At 34.9% G+C, this 18,535-nt stretch overlaps 1 protein-coding gene and 1 long non-coding RNA gene across 2 annotated transcripts in view; one reads left to right on the forward strand and one right to left on the reverse strand.

Moving 5' to 3' along the window:
• Positions 1–6,969, forward strand: part of LOC136036480 (uncharacterized) — a 43,661-nt gene extending 36,692 nt beyond the window's left edge. The window contains exon 3 of the long non-coding RNA XR_010619735.1: positions 6,637–6,969. This is a non-coding gene — a long non-coding RNA (uncharacterized LOC136036480). The remainder of the gene's footprint in view (positions 1–6,636) is intronic.
• The window catches only part of LOC136036479 (protein PAT1 homolog 1-like), a gene marked incomplete in the record, with an annotated part of 59,396 nt that overhangs the window by 8,734 nt on the left and 32,127 nt on the right, over positions 1–18,535 (reverse strand). The window contains 4 exon segments of the mRNA XM_065718739.1: positions 1,186–1,332; positions 5,594–5,926; positions 10,845–10,974; positions 14,090–14,255. Of these exon segments, the coding sequence (XP_065574811.1) occupies positions 1,186–1,332; positions 5,594–5,926; positions 10,845–10,974; positions 14,090–14,255 (776 nt within the window).

Below are 18,535 nucleotides of genomic sequence, written 5' to 3' on the forward strand. Positions count from 1 at the left end.
ATAAAGTGGGTAGATTCATCTACCTTACGTGCTTACACTTATGGCTTTCCACGCCAGCTGGCGCATAAAGCGACAACGGTGCCTCTCCAAAACGATCTCTCTTGTGCTTTAGGCTAAAAATCTTCGAGCGACAATCTGGACAGAGCAACATCCTTTTTAATATATCTACAGGGTGTTGCCCTTTGTCGTCCGCGTCATATGACAAATCATCAGGATTATGGCCCTCACTCATCCACACCATGTGACCCCAATAACACCATCAATTACTTATGATTCTATCAGTCCTGGGAAGCTGCTTTGTGTTCTCACGTATATAGGCGTTAGTGATCTTATCAGTCCAGTGGATACCAAGGATGCGTCAAAGAGAGATAGATTCGCTTTCCCAGCTGCTTGATCAACGCCCAAGATTTGCATTCATATATTAGCACGAAGAGGACGTTGCTATCGAATAGTCACAGCTCGAAATTACCTATATAGATAGTATTTTTAGTAAAGATAGTGGATGCATTGAATATATAAAGTTGAATAGCCAAGGCCCTGGTTGTTTTGTCACAGTTGAAAAGTTTGGAAGATAATTTCGCGAAACAGAATTAGAATACTGGAAGATATGGTACTGACAGAGGTCAAGTATGCTTTCTAGAAGTGGGTGCTTCGAAAGGCAAAAAAGATTTATTTAAATTGTTTCCAGATGAATTGTCTACAGATAGTTTTTACGTACCCAGTTGACTAACCGTTAGCCGAACAAAAACTGTACAAAAAATATGGTTCTACGTGGTTTCTAGGGCGATAGTGAAAAATAAGTTGAGGCGGTTAGGACACGTTTTAGGGACGAAAGACGACCAATTGCCCAAGATTACTCTTTTCGGCCATCCAGCTTGGGTCATACAAAAAAAAGGCAAGCTTTTCCCCGAAAACATTGGGAAGAGGTCATAATGAAAGATTTAGAGGAAATTAGAACTTCATGGTAAAGTTTGTGAAGAGTAAAGATCAGAATACATTGTGGGAAGGAGGAGGGACAACCTTGTAAACCTTACGTGGCTTGATGCCGCAGTGAGTTGTTTGTAGTAGAAGTAGTAAAAGAGTCAGATAAACACTATTGGCGAGCAATATTCGAAAAAGAAAGAAAACGTGAGTTAAGTCAGAATCCTGTTAAGTCAGAATAATAATGCAAATAAAAGGGCTAACCTTTCCTTTACGCAGAGAAAGAATTGAAGTAAGGCGCTCCACACTGGCCAAAGCTGTTGCTAGCTGTTCATGATGGGACGTGTTTCCAATCAAAGGGGCTTCAACGAATTTATTCCAATCTTCAAGGGCAAAGACGTGTGAAAATAACTGTTAAATAACAAATAAAATTAGTTCAATATCAACTGATTTTCTAAAGAAATCAGGATTTCATCGAGTGGAGATGGAACATATGGAAAGGCAATTAAATATCAAACAAAGCAGAATTTCATTGAGTGGGAAGGGAAGAAGTGATAATAATAGTAATGAAACGATTTTATTTTCGAATGTCTTACACGGTCATTCCGATCACCGGTAGTTCTTGTCATAATAAGACACTAAACATATAAAACATATGAAAATCACAGCAATAGCCATCATCATACAAAATTATACAGTATCACAGATTCAAACTAATCGAAGTCAAACAGAGTCAAACGAATAAAAAGAATAATAAATTAAAGCAAATAAATATCTACAATTATTGACGAGTGGGTGCAGAATTAAAAACTTGGCGAACGAGGGAGCAAAACTACTTGCATACCGCTTATGCCATGCTGGTACCGGCTGAATTTTTGTTAACAGTTGAGCTACATGTCGCGTGAGCCTTTGGTGCGAAGGGAGATGCTCAGGGGGGAGGCTTTCACGAAGCAGCAGATTTTCCAAAATACCGACACCAAATTTGAGAAGATGAGATTTAGAGGAAGTGGAAACATCGTTGGGAATAAATATTGAAACAATAGGACAGTGGAGGAGTATGCAAAGCTACGCAGCATGGTCCTGCGATAGGTTCGGTAGCAATAGTTGTTGTTAGTAAAAGAACAAATGTTAGAAACTACAGAAGCAATTTTTCAACAAAACAGAACCCTTGGACGAAACAATTCCCTACAAACTCTTGGCTGAAACATATCAGTTAATTGAACAGAAACGGGGAGCGAGGATCCAAACTTCATTTAGAAGGTTAGAGGGAGAGAGACGAATTAACTTTATGGATAATGTTTTCAAAAAATTGATAACCCCAAAAAAATTGAAGATATTGTAACGCCAAATAATTTAAAGGAGGATACAACAATTTCCGGAGGGATAGCCTTAAGGAGATATGGCGGAGATTTAAGGAAACAATTCAAGGTTATCGTGAATTTAAGAAGCTTAGTCGCATGTCCAAGTCCATGGCATCATGCTCAATGTCACTGAAGATGCTCATAAGACTGTTGATCAAATTTCTACAACAGGTTTCAATGACCGTTAACTTATCGACAAATTTACCCCTTTCAAAAATTCTTTAGCGAAGCTGTTAATAATGATGGAGAAAGGGAGGGGGCTAGTTGAGTACTTAGGATCCTCCATTGTGGATAGGGAAATGATTAGACTAATGACTGAGATATTAGAATACTTGTGATCTATTTGACAGAGAGAAAACAAACTAGCACACAGGCCAATGAGATCTGCGTACCGAAGGTGTCGATCCCCTGACACTCTGTCCCCGGTCGGGAGTGTCATGCTAGGTCAGGGGCAAATCATTCGATGCTAACCGTATTTTCCCCTAGATTCCACTAGGTCCCCATATAAAGCTGGGCGGACTTTCGGCATGTCTTATAGGAGAAAGCCACTAACCCTTGCCACAAACTAAACAATAGCCACCACCGAGACTCGACTACAAGGACAAGGTCAAAGAATTATTTACCAATAGACGAAAAAATTGGTATTCTGAGGTAAAAAGGTTGTGTGGTAGGAGTCTAGACCAGCTTGATTTCAACCTACCTGAATCCTCAGAAGTTACCTGAGTCCTGAATCGACCCTCCACTGGCATTTTTTTCCTACAAACTAGGGCTTGTTTTTTGTTTATATGTTCTCTTTTAAACCTTTTCAACGCTAATTTTATGTCACTTTTTTAGTTTTGTTTCAGTTTTTACCTTTTTAACTTTCTGACATTTCGCCGCTTTTTTTTTTTTTTTTTTTTTTTTTTTTTTTTTTTTTTTTTTTTTTTTTTTTTTGGTTAATGAATGGCTTTGCCTTTCTGATTTTGTTGTTTTTGACATTATTCAGCTAGTTTTTTAGTTGTTGTGCTATTTTTACGATTTAATTTTTATGGTTTTATGACTCCGTAATGCAAATTCGGTCTTTCGGGGCTTGTGATAGTCATTTTTTGAAATATGTCATAAGAGGGAGGCAACCAACTACCAGCTAAGAGTCAATATTGAATTTGGGGACATGTTTCTCAACTAATACATTTTGATTAATAAGGTCAGATGTTTTTTTGGAGATCGGTGGAAATTAAATCTAGCTAAGAATTAGGCTTTTCGAAAATTCTTTTAACAGGGTTACTCAAGAATTTTCCCTAATCGCCTCAGATCAGTAAAAGATAGGATTTCTTGCTTTAGAATGCAAGAAATCCTTCTAAAGCAAGAAATCCTATTTGTGAAAATAGAAGTAGGAGATACAGGACAAACACCTTCAAAACTAGGGTTTCTGTCTTTCTTTTTTAAGGGGGTTATGTAACTTTATATTTCAATTTTTTTGGCAAATTTGACAAAATGACGGTTTTGAATCATGGTTAATGAATGTTTTATTGATTCTGTCAATATAATTTTACATTCTATAGCGATATTTTGGTGCATTGTTGTCTTTAAACTTTTTTGGTTGTTTTCGTCTTTTTCTTGGTAACTGACCTCGAACTCATCTTTGCACAGATAATTAAGACTTAGTTCGTTTGCGTCTCCTGCTACAAAAATACCGGCATTTGGATACTTCGTCGTCACAGTCAAGACTTGCAGTAGGCTATCATGAAAATTACAAAGAGAGCAAGGATTCTGTTCAGGTGATATAAAATGAGCAAATGATTACATTAGTGTGTAAGGCCGAGGCAGGCATTTGGGCTTAGTAGATGTCCAAATGATTTCATTGCAGTCACCTAGTCCTGTTACAGGGATAAGAGTAGAAAATAAGCAATCCTTTCCGAAAAATCATTACTCCTCCTCCTTTGTTCCCCAGTGGGTACCCATCTGTATTGGGTATCAGATTGACTGACCGCATCTCAAACAGTAGGCTCTACGAAAAATTTAGTTTAATCCCGCTTTAGTGCGAGAAAGGTTGAGATGGCTAAAAGGACGTCGTTTCCGCATGGTTTGGGAAGATTTCACAAGGAAACATTTAAGAAAAATGGAAAATTCTTAGGAGGATGTAAAGAGGCTTTGAATAGACTGGAATGGAGGAGGCGCGTACGTAGCTATGTTGACCTCAGGCGGCTTAGCGCGGTAGTAGTGGTAACAGTAATGCTTCTTGAAATACGGCCATTTTGAGAAATTTGAGCGGTAAAATATTACAAGGTTTAACTGATGCGATGGCAAAGATAAAAAAAAACTAGGATGATGCTTTTACAATACTTTTGTCGGTGAAGCCGATCAAAGGGTCTTGCAACACTTGACATTGTCCAAGCACCATGAATCTAGTCCTCGTAAAATTTTGGCAAGTACTTGACATTTGATAGTTAAGTAAGAATTTGGAGAGTACTTATTACTTAATACTTAAATAAAAAAATAATGAGTACTTAAAACTTGCTACTTAAGTAAAAATTTGGAGTTCTTGTTGCAGCACTGCTTTTATTACATTGTTATCAACATAGATGTCATTGTCATCATTCTCAATGTCATTATCTTCATTGTTTTCTACGACGTCGTCTTATAACTTGTTGACCTTCTTGTTATCACCACCATCTAAATCCCTCAAAATTCCACTAGAAAGCACCAGTTCCCGCACGTTATTCTAGCACTTCTTCTATCAACCTGGCATATGAGTTGTCGCCATGGAACGATGTCACTGTCATCACCGTCAATGCCATCATCTTCATTGTTTTCTACGACGTCGTCTTATAAAATGTTGATCTTCTTGTTATCGCCACCATCTAAATCCCTCAAAATTCCACTAGAAAGCACCAGTTCACGCACGTTGTTCTAGCACTTCTTCTATCAATCTGGCATATGAGTTGTCGTCATGGAACGATGTCACTGTCATCATTGTCAATGCCATCATCTTCATTGTTTCTACGACGTCGTCTTATAACTTGTTTACCTTCTTGTTATCACCATCATCTATCCCTCAAAATTCCACTAGAAAGCACCAGTTCCCACACCGTTCCTCTAGCACTTCCTCCATCAATATGGCATATGAGTTGTCGTAACGGAATCTCTTCCATAGGTAAAGTCTTGCTTGGGTTAAATTTTTTCCTGGCTTGAATTTGCATGTATACAATAATTTCAGCGGGGAGTGAACCCTTACATGACTGAACGACATCAAGAATTGATATGTTTTAATTAAAAAAAGAGGTAAAATCCTTTTTTTAAGCCATACATGAAGCCAGTGAAGTATCACTTACCCTTTCGATGTCAAGCAAAAGCTGTTTATGTCTTCTGGCCTCTTTTTGTCCAGTTGTCTCATGGACAGCCATATTTGCGCCTCTATCAACATCAATAAGTCGCCTTGGTGCAGCTACCGTCAAGTATTGAATCTTTCCTAATGAATTGGCAAATTGAAGCGGAGAGTAGCTTTTAGAGTCTTCCTTGTTTTTGTTTTGAGGGAGAATAAATTTCCCTACTTCAATGGATTCAGTTGAAAGCAATCCCTTTTCAACAACTTTCTCATCAGCTTTTTGTAATTCTTTTTCCCTTTCATGATCACGCTGCCGTTTTTGCTGACGTAAGCGGTAAACCTGAAAAAAGAAGTATTTTAGACCCAAGTGCAAAAAAAAACACACTACCCAATTTCTTTATTGCATAATTTTAACACATAAAAAAAACATGCTGAATATCAGGTGAAGTTTTAGTCAAATAATATCACAAATAAAATTTTAGGAGTGGTATTAAAAATGTCTCGAAGGAGAGGGATTGGAAGGGGGCGGTGACTTGCCCCCTGAAAAACCATGCCCTCCAAAAACTGTATTTTTTTATTTTCGCATTTTGCAATCAAGCTTTCAGGAATGGACTGAAGGCCCAAATTAGGGCACAGGAAAATGTTCCAAGTTCCTCCACTACTTACAGTAATATAGGACACTAACTTCACATGGCATTGAAAATTTGTTGTGCTAGAAGAATTTTAAAACGTAATCTGTAGCCCAAACTGGGTCTCAGGCAAATGTTTTTCGGCTCCAATTGCTACAGCTTCCCTTCTAGCATTTTTACATGACAGAAAAAATTTTTAATTATAGACTGCGTTACACATTTTTGGGAAACCCTTTAGTTAGCAATAACAAAGACGACGGGGAACGAAAGAAGAACAATGGGGGAGGGGGATTTTTGATTATTATATTGGCCATTTCGCATGGAGTAGAGTTTGACAATTTGAAGCGACCAACAAAACAGATCCAAAATACTGAAGCACTTTGTTTGGCTAAGATTTTTTTTTTCTTTTTTTTTTTTTTAGATTGCCCATGCCAAAATGAGCCAGAATGAAGTAGTTGCTAAGCAATAATCAACCAAAACAGAAGAAGAAGATGACAGCAACAAGAACAAGAGCTAAGAACTCATATGGCACTTGTGACGAGGTCGGAAGAGCCGCGAGCCAAGAACTCATATGCATGAGAAAATTCTAAGAATCAATGGATTGCTTTAAAAGGAAAATAAGAGGCTTAATGCCGGTTAAGAGCTCTGAGTCACGAGGTCCTTCTAAATATCAAAATTCATTAAGATCCGGTCACCCATTCGTAAGATACCTCAATTTTCACGTTTTCCAAGAATTCCGACCCCCCCCCCAACTCCCACCAATGTCACCAGATCTGATCGGGACATTAAGATCTGATAACCTATTCGTAAGTTACTAATACCTCATTTTTTCCAATTTTTCCGAATTACACCCCCCCCCCCCAAATCCACCAAAGAGAGCGGACCCGGTCCAGTTATGTCAGTCACCTATCTTGGACTTAAGCTTATTCTTTCCACAAAGTTTCATCCTCCGCTTTAAGCGTTTTCCAAGATTTCCGGTACCCCCCCCCCTAATGACACTGGATCCGGTCGGGATTTAAAAAAGAGATCTGAGTTTCGAGGTCGTTCTAAATATGATATTTCATTACGATATTATTCAAGAACGTGCACAGGTGCGGAGAAGCCCCCAGGGCTCAGGCCCCCCGAAATCCGTAATTTTCACGGATTTCTGGACACCTCTTAATTGATTTAACAGATAATTTTTTTACTCCTCCCAAAGGAAAAACATCTTGCACACGTACCTGATTTAACTGATTTAAGTGCTGATGAATCATTATGAAAGTCATCTATGCGAGGATTGGGAAGCAAATACTCAGTTTTGATTATGTTTACTATCCCACGGTTTTCATAGGATTCAAGAATAGGTTTGAAAATAAGCCTTAAAAAGATTAAGTCACTTGGAGTGGGAATAAATGAGGATGAAATTTGCTAGGTAGTATTTGTTAGTAAAGAATTATAAATACTTAGATAATTTTTTTTGTTTATTTATCGTATTTTTTTCTGTTTTTTCTTTTACATTTAGGATTTTTTTCTCATTAAGGGTCTTTTTTTATAAGCGGTTTATCGATTATTTGTTCCTATCTGGTTAGATGGTCTAGTTGGTCATATGGCTGGTCTAGTTGTTTATATATATCTTATGGGATTTTTTGTTGTTGCTTTTTTATTTGATTTTCGTGTAGCATTAATTGGAGTCTATTTAATTTAGTTAATCAATCAATCAATCAATTTATTTATAACCCATCTACAAAAAAGAGGGCGGAACGCCCTTAAGATGGAGTAAAAAGAGAAAAAAATAAAAAAAAGCTACAAATAAATACAAATCAACACAAACAAACAATTAAATAAGTAATGCTGACCATGGGTGAGACACTATCGACATAGAAGAACGAAAATCATAAAGCCTTTTATCAATAATAGATGTAGGAGAAACTAGGCGGAATTTGTTCATTAAGTAACTATTTCTAGTCCAAGGAGGGTAACTGAGAAGGAATTTAGCATAACGAAAATATACTCTACGAACAGATAGTTTCTGAGGATCACTAAAAAACTGCCAAACCGGACAAAGAGAAAGGAGATGAGGTACAACTAGGCTATTATAAATTTTCGCAAGATTTAATTTATCTATGTGTTTAATATTAGATACAATTGAAGCATAAGCAATTCTCAGTTTTTTTCTTCAAATTTTCAAGGGATAATTTCACAGTTTCTTTCATATTTTTTCCAATAGGCATTCCAAGGTAAACTATTTTTGAGAAAGGGGGACTTGAACATTAGCAAAAGACAAAATAAAAAAATAGGGCCTTTTGTCTCTTTAAAATTGAAAGCTACAACAGCAGTTTTTTCAACATTGAAAGAAAGCCCAATATTTTTATATTCAATGTAAAGCTGATTAAACATGTTTTCACTGACTAAATCCACGGTGAATACAACTAAAATTAACAGAATTTTGGGCATTTAAAACAGAGTTATTAAATAAAGAAGGTGAAGTAAGGCCACCTTGACGGACTCCTTTCAAAATATCAAAAAGGGAAGATCCCCCCTTTAACTTCGCCTCAAGGTGATGGTATATATACAGAAGGCACTGTACTATACAAAAATTTACCCCTCTTTTATACGCTTCAAATAAAACTTGGGAAAAAATGCAAGAGTCGAAAGCACGAGCAACATCTAAAGCACAAAGGATAATATGGGATCTACTTCTTTCTGCATCAGCAAGAACATTCATTAAAGCAAAAAGGGCACGCTCCCGGCTAATACCTTTTTGGTAACCAAACTGGTGGGGTGGGACATAACATTTAGGAACAATTTCATCCAAAATAACTGACTCAAACAATTTAAAAATAGTACAAGAAACTGTTATAGGTCGGAACGAATTACACACAGTAAAATCCTTTTTGCCTTTTTTCGGGATAGGGGTTATTTGACCAACTGTAAATTGATAAGGAACAACTCCGTTTTCAATAGACATTTAAAAAAGTAGAGATAAATGATTAAAAAGAAGAGCACTTGCATAATCGAAATGTCTGGCAGTAATTCCATCAACTCCCGCGGAATTTCTTTTCTTTAGTTTTTTACAATAAAACGATACATCACTAGGCTTAATTACAAATGTCGAAGGTTCGTGTTTTTTCAGACAAGCACTTAATTCTTTTTCAAATTTTGACTCAAGAGCAGGATCGGGAGAAGAAAACTCATGCTTATAATAATTTATCCACTCAGGCTCAGGAATATTATTTGCACTAATGTGTTCACAAGGGCGTTCAAATTTTTTCCAGAGCTTCGAAGGGTTCTCTGCAATTTTATGAGCGTTTTTCTCAATAAGATCAACCTTATGTTTTCTTAACACTTTAGCAAAAAAACGTTTAGAACGTAGCCGCAAACCATTTATAGTCCCAGACTTAGGCCTGCCGCAATCCTTCCAAATATTGAGCCAAATTTTAGAAGACTCGCACGCGGAAATAAGGGAAGGGTTTTTTGATCAACCCTGAAATTGAGAGCCTTTCCTAATATGCTTGCACGGGACAGCTGAAGCTTCAGAACACTTTAATGCATGGTTAATTTCAGCTAGATAGGTGGTAAGTCCGATGGCTATTTCTTTTTCACTAAGGCACGAGCGCGTGCACAACAAATGAAAGGGCGGGCACCTTTATTTTATTTAATATTCTGTAACATTCAAAACGAAACATCTCGCGGTTAACTTCTTTCCAGTCTTTTATATAAAACCACTTTTTATCTGGCTGTTTAGGGGCATGAAATGAAGCATTTATTTTCAACTTTATTGGAAGGTGATCCGAATAAAAGCCGTCACTAATTACCTCGACAGTTTCACAGGGGAAAGATGCAATAAAATGATCAAGGTTAGAAGTCGCTGACAGGACACCAATAAACGTGAAAGTTTCTGTTTTGTCAGCAACTGAGTACTAATGTGTCTAACACTTTTCTCTCTCTCTCTTGATTTAGTGCTTAATTGCAAAGTATGCATTCCCCCTCTTTTACAAGCCTAGGAGCCTATGGGGGATTAGAAGAATGTATTCGTTGGTTGATTAATTAATTATGAATAAATCTTATCTTAGGAAGGTTCATACATTAAATATATAAAAAGTAAAACAGTCAAGACCAAAGAAGATCTGTTAAACATGTCCAAGGATACTTTTATATACTCGTTTGCCTGACCTTATATTAAACAATAAGCTGTACGGACAGTGTGATTCCACCCTAATTTCTAGGACTAAAATATTAGAATAGTTAAGATGTCTAGACTATGTTTTACGAATTAAGGGTGATAGACTGCCAAAGATTATACTTTCTGGGCCACACATTTTTGGTGTCAAATGAAAAGCCTGAACTTTGGCCACATATCTCCATGAATGGGTGAGAAGAGGTCGTAAAAAAGGATTTTAAAAATATTGCCACTTCAATGGAATCAATAATGAGTGGAGCTTCGAAAAGAGTGAGTGGGAGAAGCAAGTGCAATTGCATCTGAACTCGGGCGGTGTGCTGCTGAAGGGATTTGTTAGTAGCAGTAGTTAGCTTCCCATATCGAGAGGTTAAACAGTCAAATTGAAACGTTATATTTTACTAAGTGCTATATTAAACAACTCATTAAAACTGCTGACTGTTGAACAGATAAAAGACTACAGAAATGATTACCGTATTGTAGAAGTCATCTACGTATGGATTGTCAGACAGGTGCTGAGTATTGATTAGATTGATCAGCCATTGCTTTTCCCGTCGGGACATTAGACCGTTATATTCATCCTCTCCAACATCTTCATCATACCTAAAAATAAATTACCAATTATAAGAAAATAGTGTTTATTCATTATAATAATGATAGTGAAAAATAGTAAGTTAGAGCTCAAATAGCGACGAACACCACACTTTCCATAGCAAACTATATATATATATATATATACAAACTATATATATATATATATATATATATATACATACATATATATATATATATATATATATATATATATATATATATATATATATATATATATATATATATATATATATATATATATATATATATATAACTTACACTAAAGTGCTTTAAAACTAAAAACGTTTTTAAAAAACTTTAAAACAGCCCTGGCATTATTACTTCAACTAAGTTCAACCAGGACTAATAAATAAAGTGATTGAGGATGATAAAAAGCCATTCAAACGAAATAAAATGATTAAATACAAGCCTTCAAAGCTAATCTTGTTTTGTTTTTCTTGGCAGCATCCCTTAAAGAACTTTTTGTAACAGGTTCACTACTATTGTGTAATGGTTTAGTAAAATATTTAGCTAGATCATTTTGAATTAAATTTGTGTATAAAGAATTTCATGAATATTCCCCTAAGTCTGTATTGAAAGAAATAGTAAGATTTATTTTGAGTCTAATTTCACTAAATTAGAGAAAATTTTCGCTATTGTTTCGAAATGTATTTGTAAGTTAGGGATCATTCTACAAAAAAAAAAAAATCGTCGCAGCACCTATCCTGGAGACTAGCACAGCTGTGCATACTTCTTCTCTACTCCACTTTGCTCAGAGCTTCACCATTTACGTCCTCCCATGAAGTTGTCACTCCAGGTCTTCGCAACCTCCCTTTCTTTGTGACTTCTTCCCATCCCATTCGAATTTATTCTCCTTTTTGTTTGGCTCCACCTCCATTGAGTTCCTTCGTACAAACCCTAAGCAGTGGAGTCAAACCATCTTTTTGTAAACCTAATTCTTTTTAGATAGTCTCTTAAATGAAAACTACCCTTAGGCATTTCCTCTGGAAAGTATCCCACAGCCTCTCCTCAAATTTTTCAAAGCATTCCTACCTCAGAATCATGCTTGAGAACTGCCATTCGTAATAAAGTTCAAAAAACTATGACATTCACCTTATTTGAATAATTTCTACATGCTAAAGTGACAGAAATGATAATGCGTTGGGTTTAAGCTCCAAAGATTGGTACAAAACATCACGTAATTCTAGTAGAAGTAACAGTAGAAACAATACCATATTCCCCTGGATATTCAGGTTAATTTTTTTTGAAGAAGAAGAATATTCTGATAGGCCAAATCAAATATTATAAGCCTACTAATCTTAAAATTGTTAAAATTCCAAAAATTAGTATTAGCAAGACTTCCGTGGAAGTAGACCTCATTTTGAATGGGCATTTAACATGAATTCAGAATTTTGACATTTTGAACAAGGAAAAACTTAGTCCATAATAAATAAACAACACCGACAGAAAATTTTCAAGACCAAAGAATGGAATATGAAAAAAACTTCGCCATGAAATAAATTTTTACTTTAAGATGAGCTAAAGGAAAGAATATAATTATTTAAACCAAAACAAATATTTATTTTTTTGATTTTCTTACTTGTGTTCTTAGATATACATATCAATTGTTAAGGAACTAGGAATTGTTCCCCTTTGTTTTATTTTTTATATCAATAGCGATGGACACGATATTTAAACTGCATGTAAAAGCTACATAAAAATGAAACAAAATCTATTAGTATTTCTATTTTCTATTAGTATTTAAAACATATTACAAAATCCAAAGAATTTTGAACAGCTATCATTGAAAATCAAGAATTGTGCATCATTCAAAATTAAGCACCTAGTCAGGTTAGATCAATAAGTAAATAAGGTCAATAAGTCAATAAGCAAGAGTAAGAATCTTGAGAAAATTAGCAACATCAAAGCAAATAGATTTTACGCACCTCAATGGACATGAACTACTGTTTGGCCAGTGTATTAATAAATTCCGAATTTAGCTAGCAAAAGACGGTAAATTTTTCGCAGTTCATATTAGTGACTTACCAATAAAGTGAACATACCGCTCTATACCTTTTTTATGTTCTTTACGAATATAATAATCACTTCTATCGCAAATTCAAATTTAAGCACTTTTTGAGCTCTTGAAAATGACCAAAATATGGGGTAAAATATAAAAAAAGGCTTAAAACATTGGTCTCAAACTTGTTGTTTCGTTATAAGTCCATTTTTTGATGTTATACAATCCACAAGCACTGCTTGTCCACGATTAAGTTGGATAAATAGATTTTACTTTGCCGTTAATGCCGTTTTCTTCTTCCTTGACGCCGAATTTTCAATTAAAGTATACGTTTTCGGTCATTTTCGACAAAATAATACTACGTTTTCTCAGCGCCAAAATTATTTATAGTTAGGTTAGGCAGGTTAGATAAGGTTAGGTCAAAAGCTTAAATTTAAATTTGTGATAGAAGCGACTATTATATTCGTAAAGAACATAAAAAAAGGCATCGAGTGGCATGTCTACTCTATTTGTAAGAAAATAATATGAACTGCGAAAAATTTACCAAAAAGACATCTAATAATGTAACATCAAATCATTACAGGATAATTGTAGGTTATGACATTAAGGAGGTTTCAGCATATCACTAGGTCTGATAATAAGGAGTACACATCAAGATTAAGGAGCCGTATAACTCTTTACTTACAGTTCGTTCTACGACCTGTTTAATAATTGAAGGTTAATTTTATAAAGCGAATACTAAATTTTTGCCGAGTATAAAGAAAGGCATTAAGTGAAGTATTCAGTTTCATCATAGCTAAATTATGTTGTCAACTACAAATTTACGAAATGAAAGATCCTCATTGTTGATATTTGCCAATTTTGACCAGCCGCCCACCAACTATGACGGTACTTGAAAGATTACACTTACATTTGTTTTAACCCTTGGTTAACTAAATATAGAATACGTTCCTTATAGAGTTTACTAGGAGATGAAGCACTAAAAATGAAACAATTTATTTCTGACTATTTTTTCTGATATTTACTAATCATCATTATTCTCCAATAAAGACAAGCCACTATATTAATTAAAAATAATTAAAATAAATTAATCATAGAGCTTACCCATAGCTGTCGTATCTTTGACGATGATTGTGATGGTGGTCAGCTTTTTGGTTCAGATGTTGCTGAGCCAGTGTCTGATGCAACAAATGCAAGGGTGGCGGCATAGCAGTTGGAGGCGGGAACCCTCTTGGAAAGTCTATCATTGGGGGAATAGGAGGGACTTGGCCTAAACAAAAGAAATACAGTAAAAAGATAACCAGTCTCCGAAGTACAACCCTGCAAAAATGACAATAAAAATCTACAAGAACCTGAAAATATTTTGTTTCCACTTTTGCATGCTAGTATACAACAAAATGTGTTTATATAATAACAATAATAACAACTCACTGCAGCATTAAACCGCCTGAGGTCAACACGGCTGCACACACTTCTCCATCCCAATTTATCAAAAGCATCCCTCTTTATACCATCCTAACAAATATCAATTTCACTTAAATCCTTCCTCACGATCTACTCCCACCCAATTCAGGGACGACCTGCTTTCCGTTTAGCCCTTGATGGTTTGCCGCAAAGGACAATCTTTGGCAATCCGTCATCATTCATGCACAGAAGGTGTTCTAGCCATCTCAAACTTTCTCTCTTTACAGCCTTAGAAAAGGGAATAGAACCGCATTTTTTGTGTAGTTTCCTGTTTGAAATATGGTCAGTCACACGCATACCCAAAACAATCCGTAGACAATTCCATTGGAAAACATCTAATAAACGCTCGTCCCATCTTTCGAATTGCCGAATCATACTTCACCTTTGTCATAGTTTCAGAACCATACTTCATCACTGTAGCTTCCAATATTCTAAACTTGGTTCGTATACTTATCATCCTATTTTTCCTACTTTTATATTTTCACTGCCTCAATCACGTTTACAGATAATACAACTTAGAAAGTTGACGATATCCACTTGATCAATCTTCTCGCTAACCAACATCATCTCTTCACTCTTTACTTATTACCAATCCAAGTGACATAGTCAGCATAACATTAGTTTTCAAGCCCGTTCTTGCACTCAGAGCTCTTAAAACACATAAAACATCATCCATTTTGCTAATATTTTCATCTGGGATGCTCAGATCATCAGCATAATCTAAGTATAGGAGAGTTTTACTTTCACATTTTGATTATATGATTTCCCTCAGTCTTAAAGGTAGAAACAATATATGTTCCATAAGGAAAATTCCATCACAAAAATCCATATAATTTCGGATAGAACGTAACACAGCTGAACTCCTGATTCAGTACAAAACCAGCTACAAACCTCATTCCCTACCTTAACCTCAGCAGTGCTATTCTCGTACATAGATCCTAAAGACTAAGTCCCTCAAAATGATACATATAAAGAGGGATAGAACAAAACCCTAATTAACTCCTGATTTAATACAAAACCACCTGCTAACCTCATTTCCTAGTGCTATTCTCTTACAGTGTTATTCTCGCACATAGCACTAATTACTATAATGTATTTGTATGGTGTACCGTAAAATGATAGGGACCTTCGTTAAAGCTCTTTTATCAGCTGAATCGAACGCTGGTTCACGATCTACAAACATAAGGACTGAAGGGGTCTGATGACTCAGGCACTTCCTATGAAGAAAATTCGGTGAGCACATTCTCTCCCCTTTTAAAACCCCGCTGTTTTCATCTCAAAACTTTATCTAAATCCTCTCTAAGTGTAGAAAGTATCATCATAATGAGTAATTTGCTTCCTACAGAAATCAGGCTTATGTCTATATAATTACCAAACTCACTCATAGCACATATTTTTTAATCATTTTAGTACTGTCACTAATTCTTCCCCATAAAATAAGTCTTCCTTCACCTCCAAACTGTCACAAACGTTGTCATTCTTTTCTAAATCATTTCCTTTAACTTTTTCATGGTTTAGAACATTTTCAAAATCTTCTACCCATTTTTCTTTAAATACAGAGAATTGACCCTGTCCTTGGTGGCGCAGTGGGTTTAGCTTAGTAAAAAGAGACCCAGAGTTCAAACCCAGGCTGTAGCAACACACACCAAGGCTGACACAATGAGCTTATAAATCAAGAAGCCTCGTTAATCCAATACAATGCAATATAGTACAGAATTCACCAAACCGAAATTAGGGCAACTTGGTAATTACTTTGGATCAGTCCCTATAGTTCCTGGCCGTCATCGGTAATTCTAATATTTCTATATTACACTTCAAATATTTCTAGCTAGCGAATAAGGATACTGCCAGCTTCTAGAGTACGAGAGTTACACACTTTTTATTAAGCAAATTTGAGGTCCTCGATCCACGATTATGACACCCTATCTTCTGCAGAAATTAATACTTATAGAATAGAATTTAATTTTATTTTTTTTTCACAGCATGGTTCCTGAGCTTGAATTTTACATCACAAATAGCACCAGTATATATATATATATATATATATATATATATATATATATATATATATATATATATATATATATATATATATATATATATATACATATATATATATACATATATATATATATACATATATATACATATATATACATATATATATATATACATATATATACATATATATATACATATATATATACATATATACATATTATACATATATACATATATATATATATATATATATATATATATATATATATATATATACATATATATATATATACATATATATATATATATATATATATATATATATACATATATATATATATATATATATATATATACATATATATATATATATATATATATATATATATATATATATATATATATATATATATATATATATATATATATATATATATATATATATATATATATATATATATATATATATATATATATATCGAAACATAAGACCTTCATATATATCATATCGAAAACATACGACCTTCACGTCAAACATAATCCAAACAAAATACATAAAAAAAAAAGAAAAAAGAGAGTCAAAGCTTAGTTAAAAAGTCAAAAAGAAAAAATAAAAAGATAGCAATAAAACTAATGACTAGTTTTCCTGGCTATTATACAACTCAACAAAACTCTTGCTTCTTTGACTCAGCTGTTGTCCCCCTCTTCTCGACAAGTTTTTTGGCACCGGCTCGGGACTAGGATTATTGCTTGAAGAATTGCTCGCATAAACAACTTGACTATGGCTTGGCATATTATAATCGAATATTAGATCACGGTTAAAACGATTAAAAAGAGACAAACTGTCAAAACGCTTAAAAGACACTGAACGATTAATTCGACATTTTAAATGACTAGCACTATGAGCAAAATTGCACAACTTGTTGGCACAAGTCATAATCATATTTCGACAGGATCAAAATCGCAAGTTGTTGCTTTGCACTTTTTTCTTTGTATTTTCGGCACATGCGTAGAAATTTACAGTTGTCCTTCTTGTTGCAGGAACCTCATTCGAAATACTTGCACCATTTACTTACACAGGAATTTTCTCGTTGATTTGGTTGTTTTTTTCTCATCAGTAACATTTTTGCTTTTGTGAATAAGCGGACATTGTTCGCCAAGTTTGCATGCAACAGTTGACAAAAAAAAGAAACACGTTTTCTTAGTTTCTCGTCTTTCAGTATTTCCTAGTCTTTCAGCAATTTTCACGACGTTTTTTTCGAATAGCTATAAGTTCAGAACGTCCGTTTCGGTCTATTTTATCGGGTTTGAGATTCAAGTTTTACTTTTGCACAGTGGATCTTTTTTTCAAGTTGCAGGATTAAATTGTCTTTGAAAGGCAACTCTCACAACTATTGGGACGATTTTGAGGAGATGGGTTCTCCAAAGGTGAGGAAAACATATTGTTGAGGTTAACGACAGAGTATGTATGAGTATCAGCTTCAGGGTGCTCAGTTCCAACAGCCATAATACATGAGCTGCATTTCCAGTTGGAGTTTTCTTGCCATAATACTGGTGTGGTTCCAGCACAGGGGGGGGGGAGGGAACCATAAAAGGCATTTCGAGCACTGAATCGTCACACCTTTCCCATACGACCTCACACATTCAGGGCAGAAATAAGTAGGTCTGGTTCGTGTCATACTCAGTATACAGTCTTACCGGTAATATAACTAATTAATAAGTCCAAAATCAATTTCCTTCCAAACGAGGGTGTTAATTCATAAATCCTAAGGGAATTTATGCTCAAATAATTAGCTGTCAAATAATTCAAGTTCCGATTCTGAAACGTCATTGATTGTTTCGACCTGGTAACGTTTTCTGTGTTTTATAAGCAGGTTAGAAGTTGGAGTCATCTTGGTCAGAGCATTAAAAATATTAGTGATATCTCTTTCTTTAACAGAGCAATTAAAGAAACCGTTTTTAGTAAGTACAAACTTTAGTTGTTTTTGGGGGAAGGGGGTTGTAAATAAGTAATTAAATAGATTATAACGACCTTTTAGGGTGTGATTATAATACAAAAGTTAAAATTCCTTTGCTGGAAGGTTT

The sequence above is a fragment of the Artemia franciscana genome, chromosome 15, assembly GCF_032884065.1.
Source record: "Artemia franciscana chromosome 15, ASM3288406v1, whole genome shotgun sequence".
Taxonomy (NCBI): Eukaryota; Metazoa; Arthropoda; class Branchiopoda; order Anostraca; family Artemiidae; genus Artemia; species Artemia franciscana.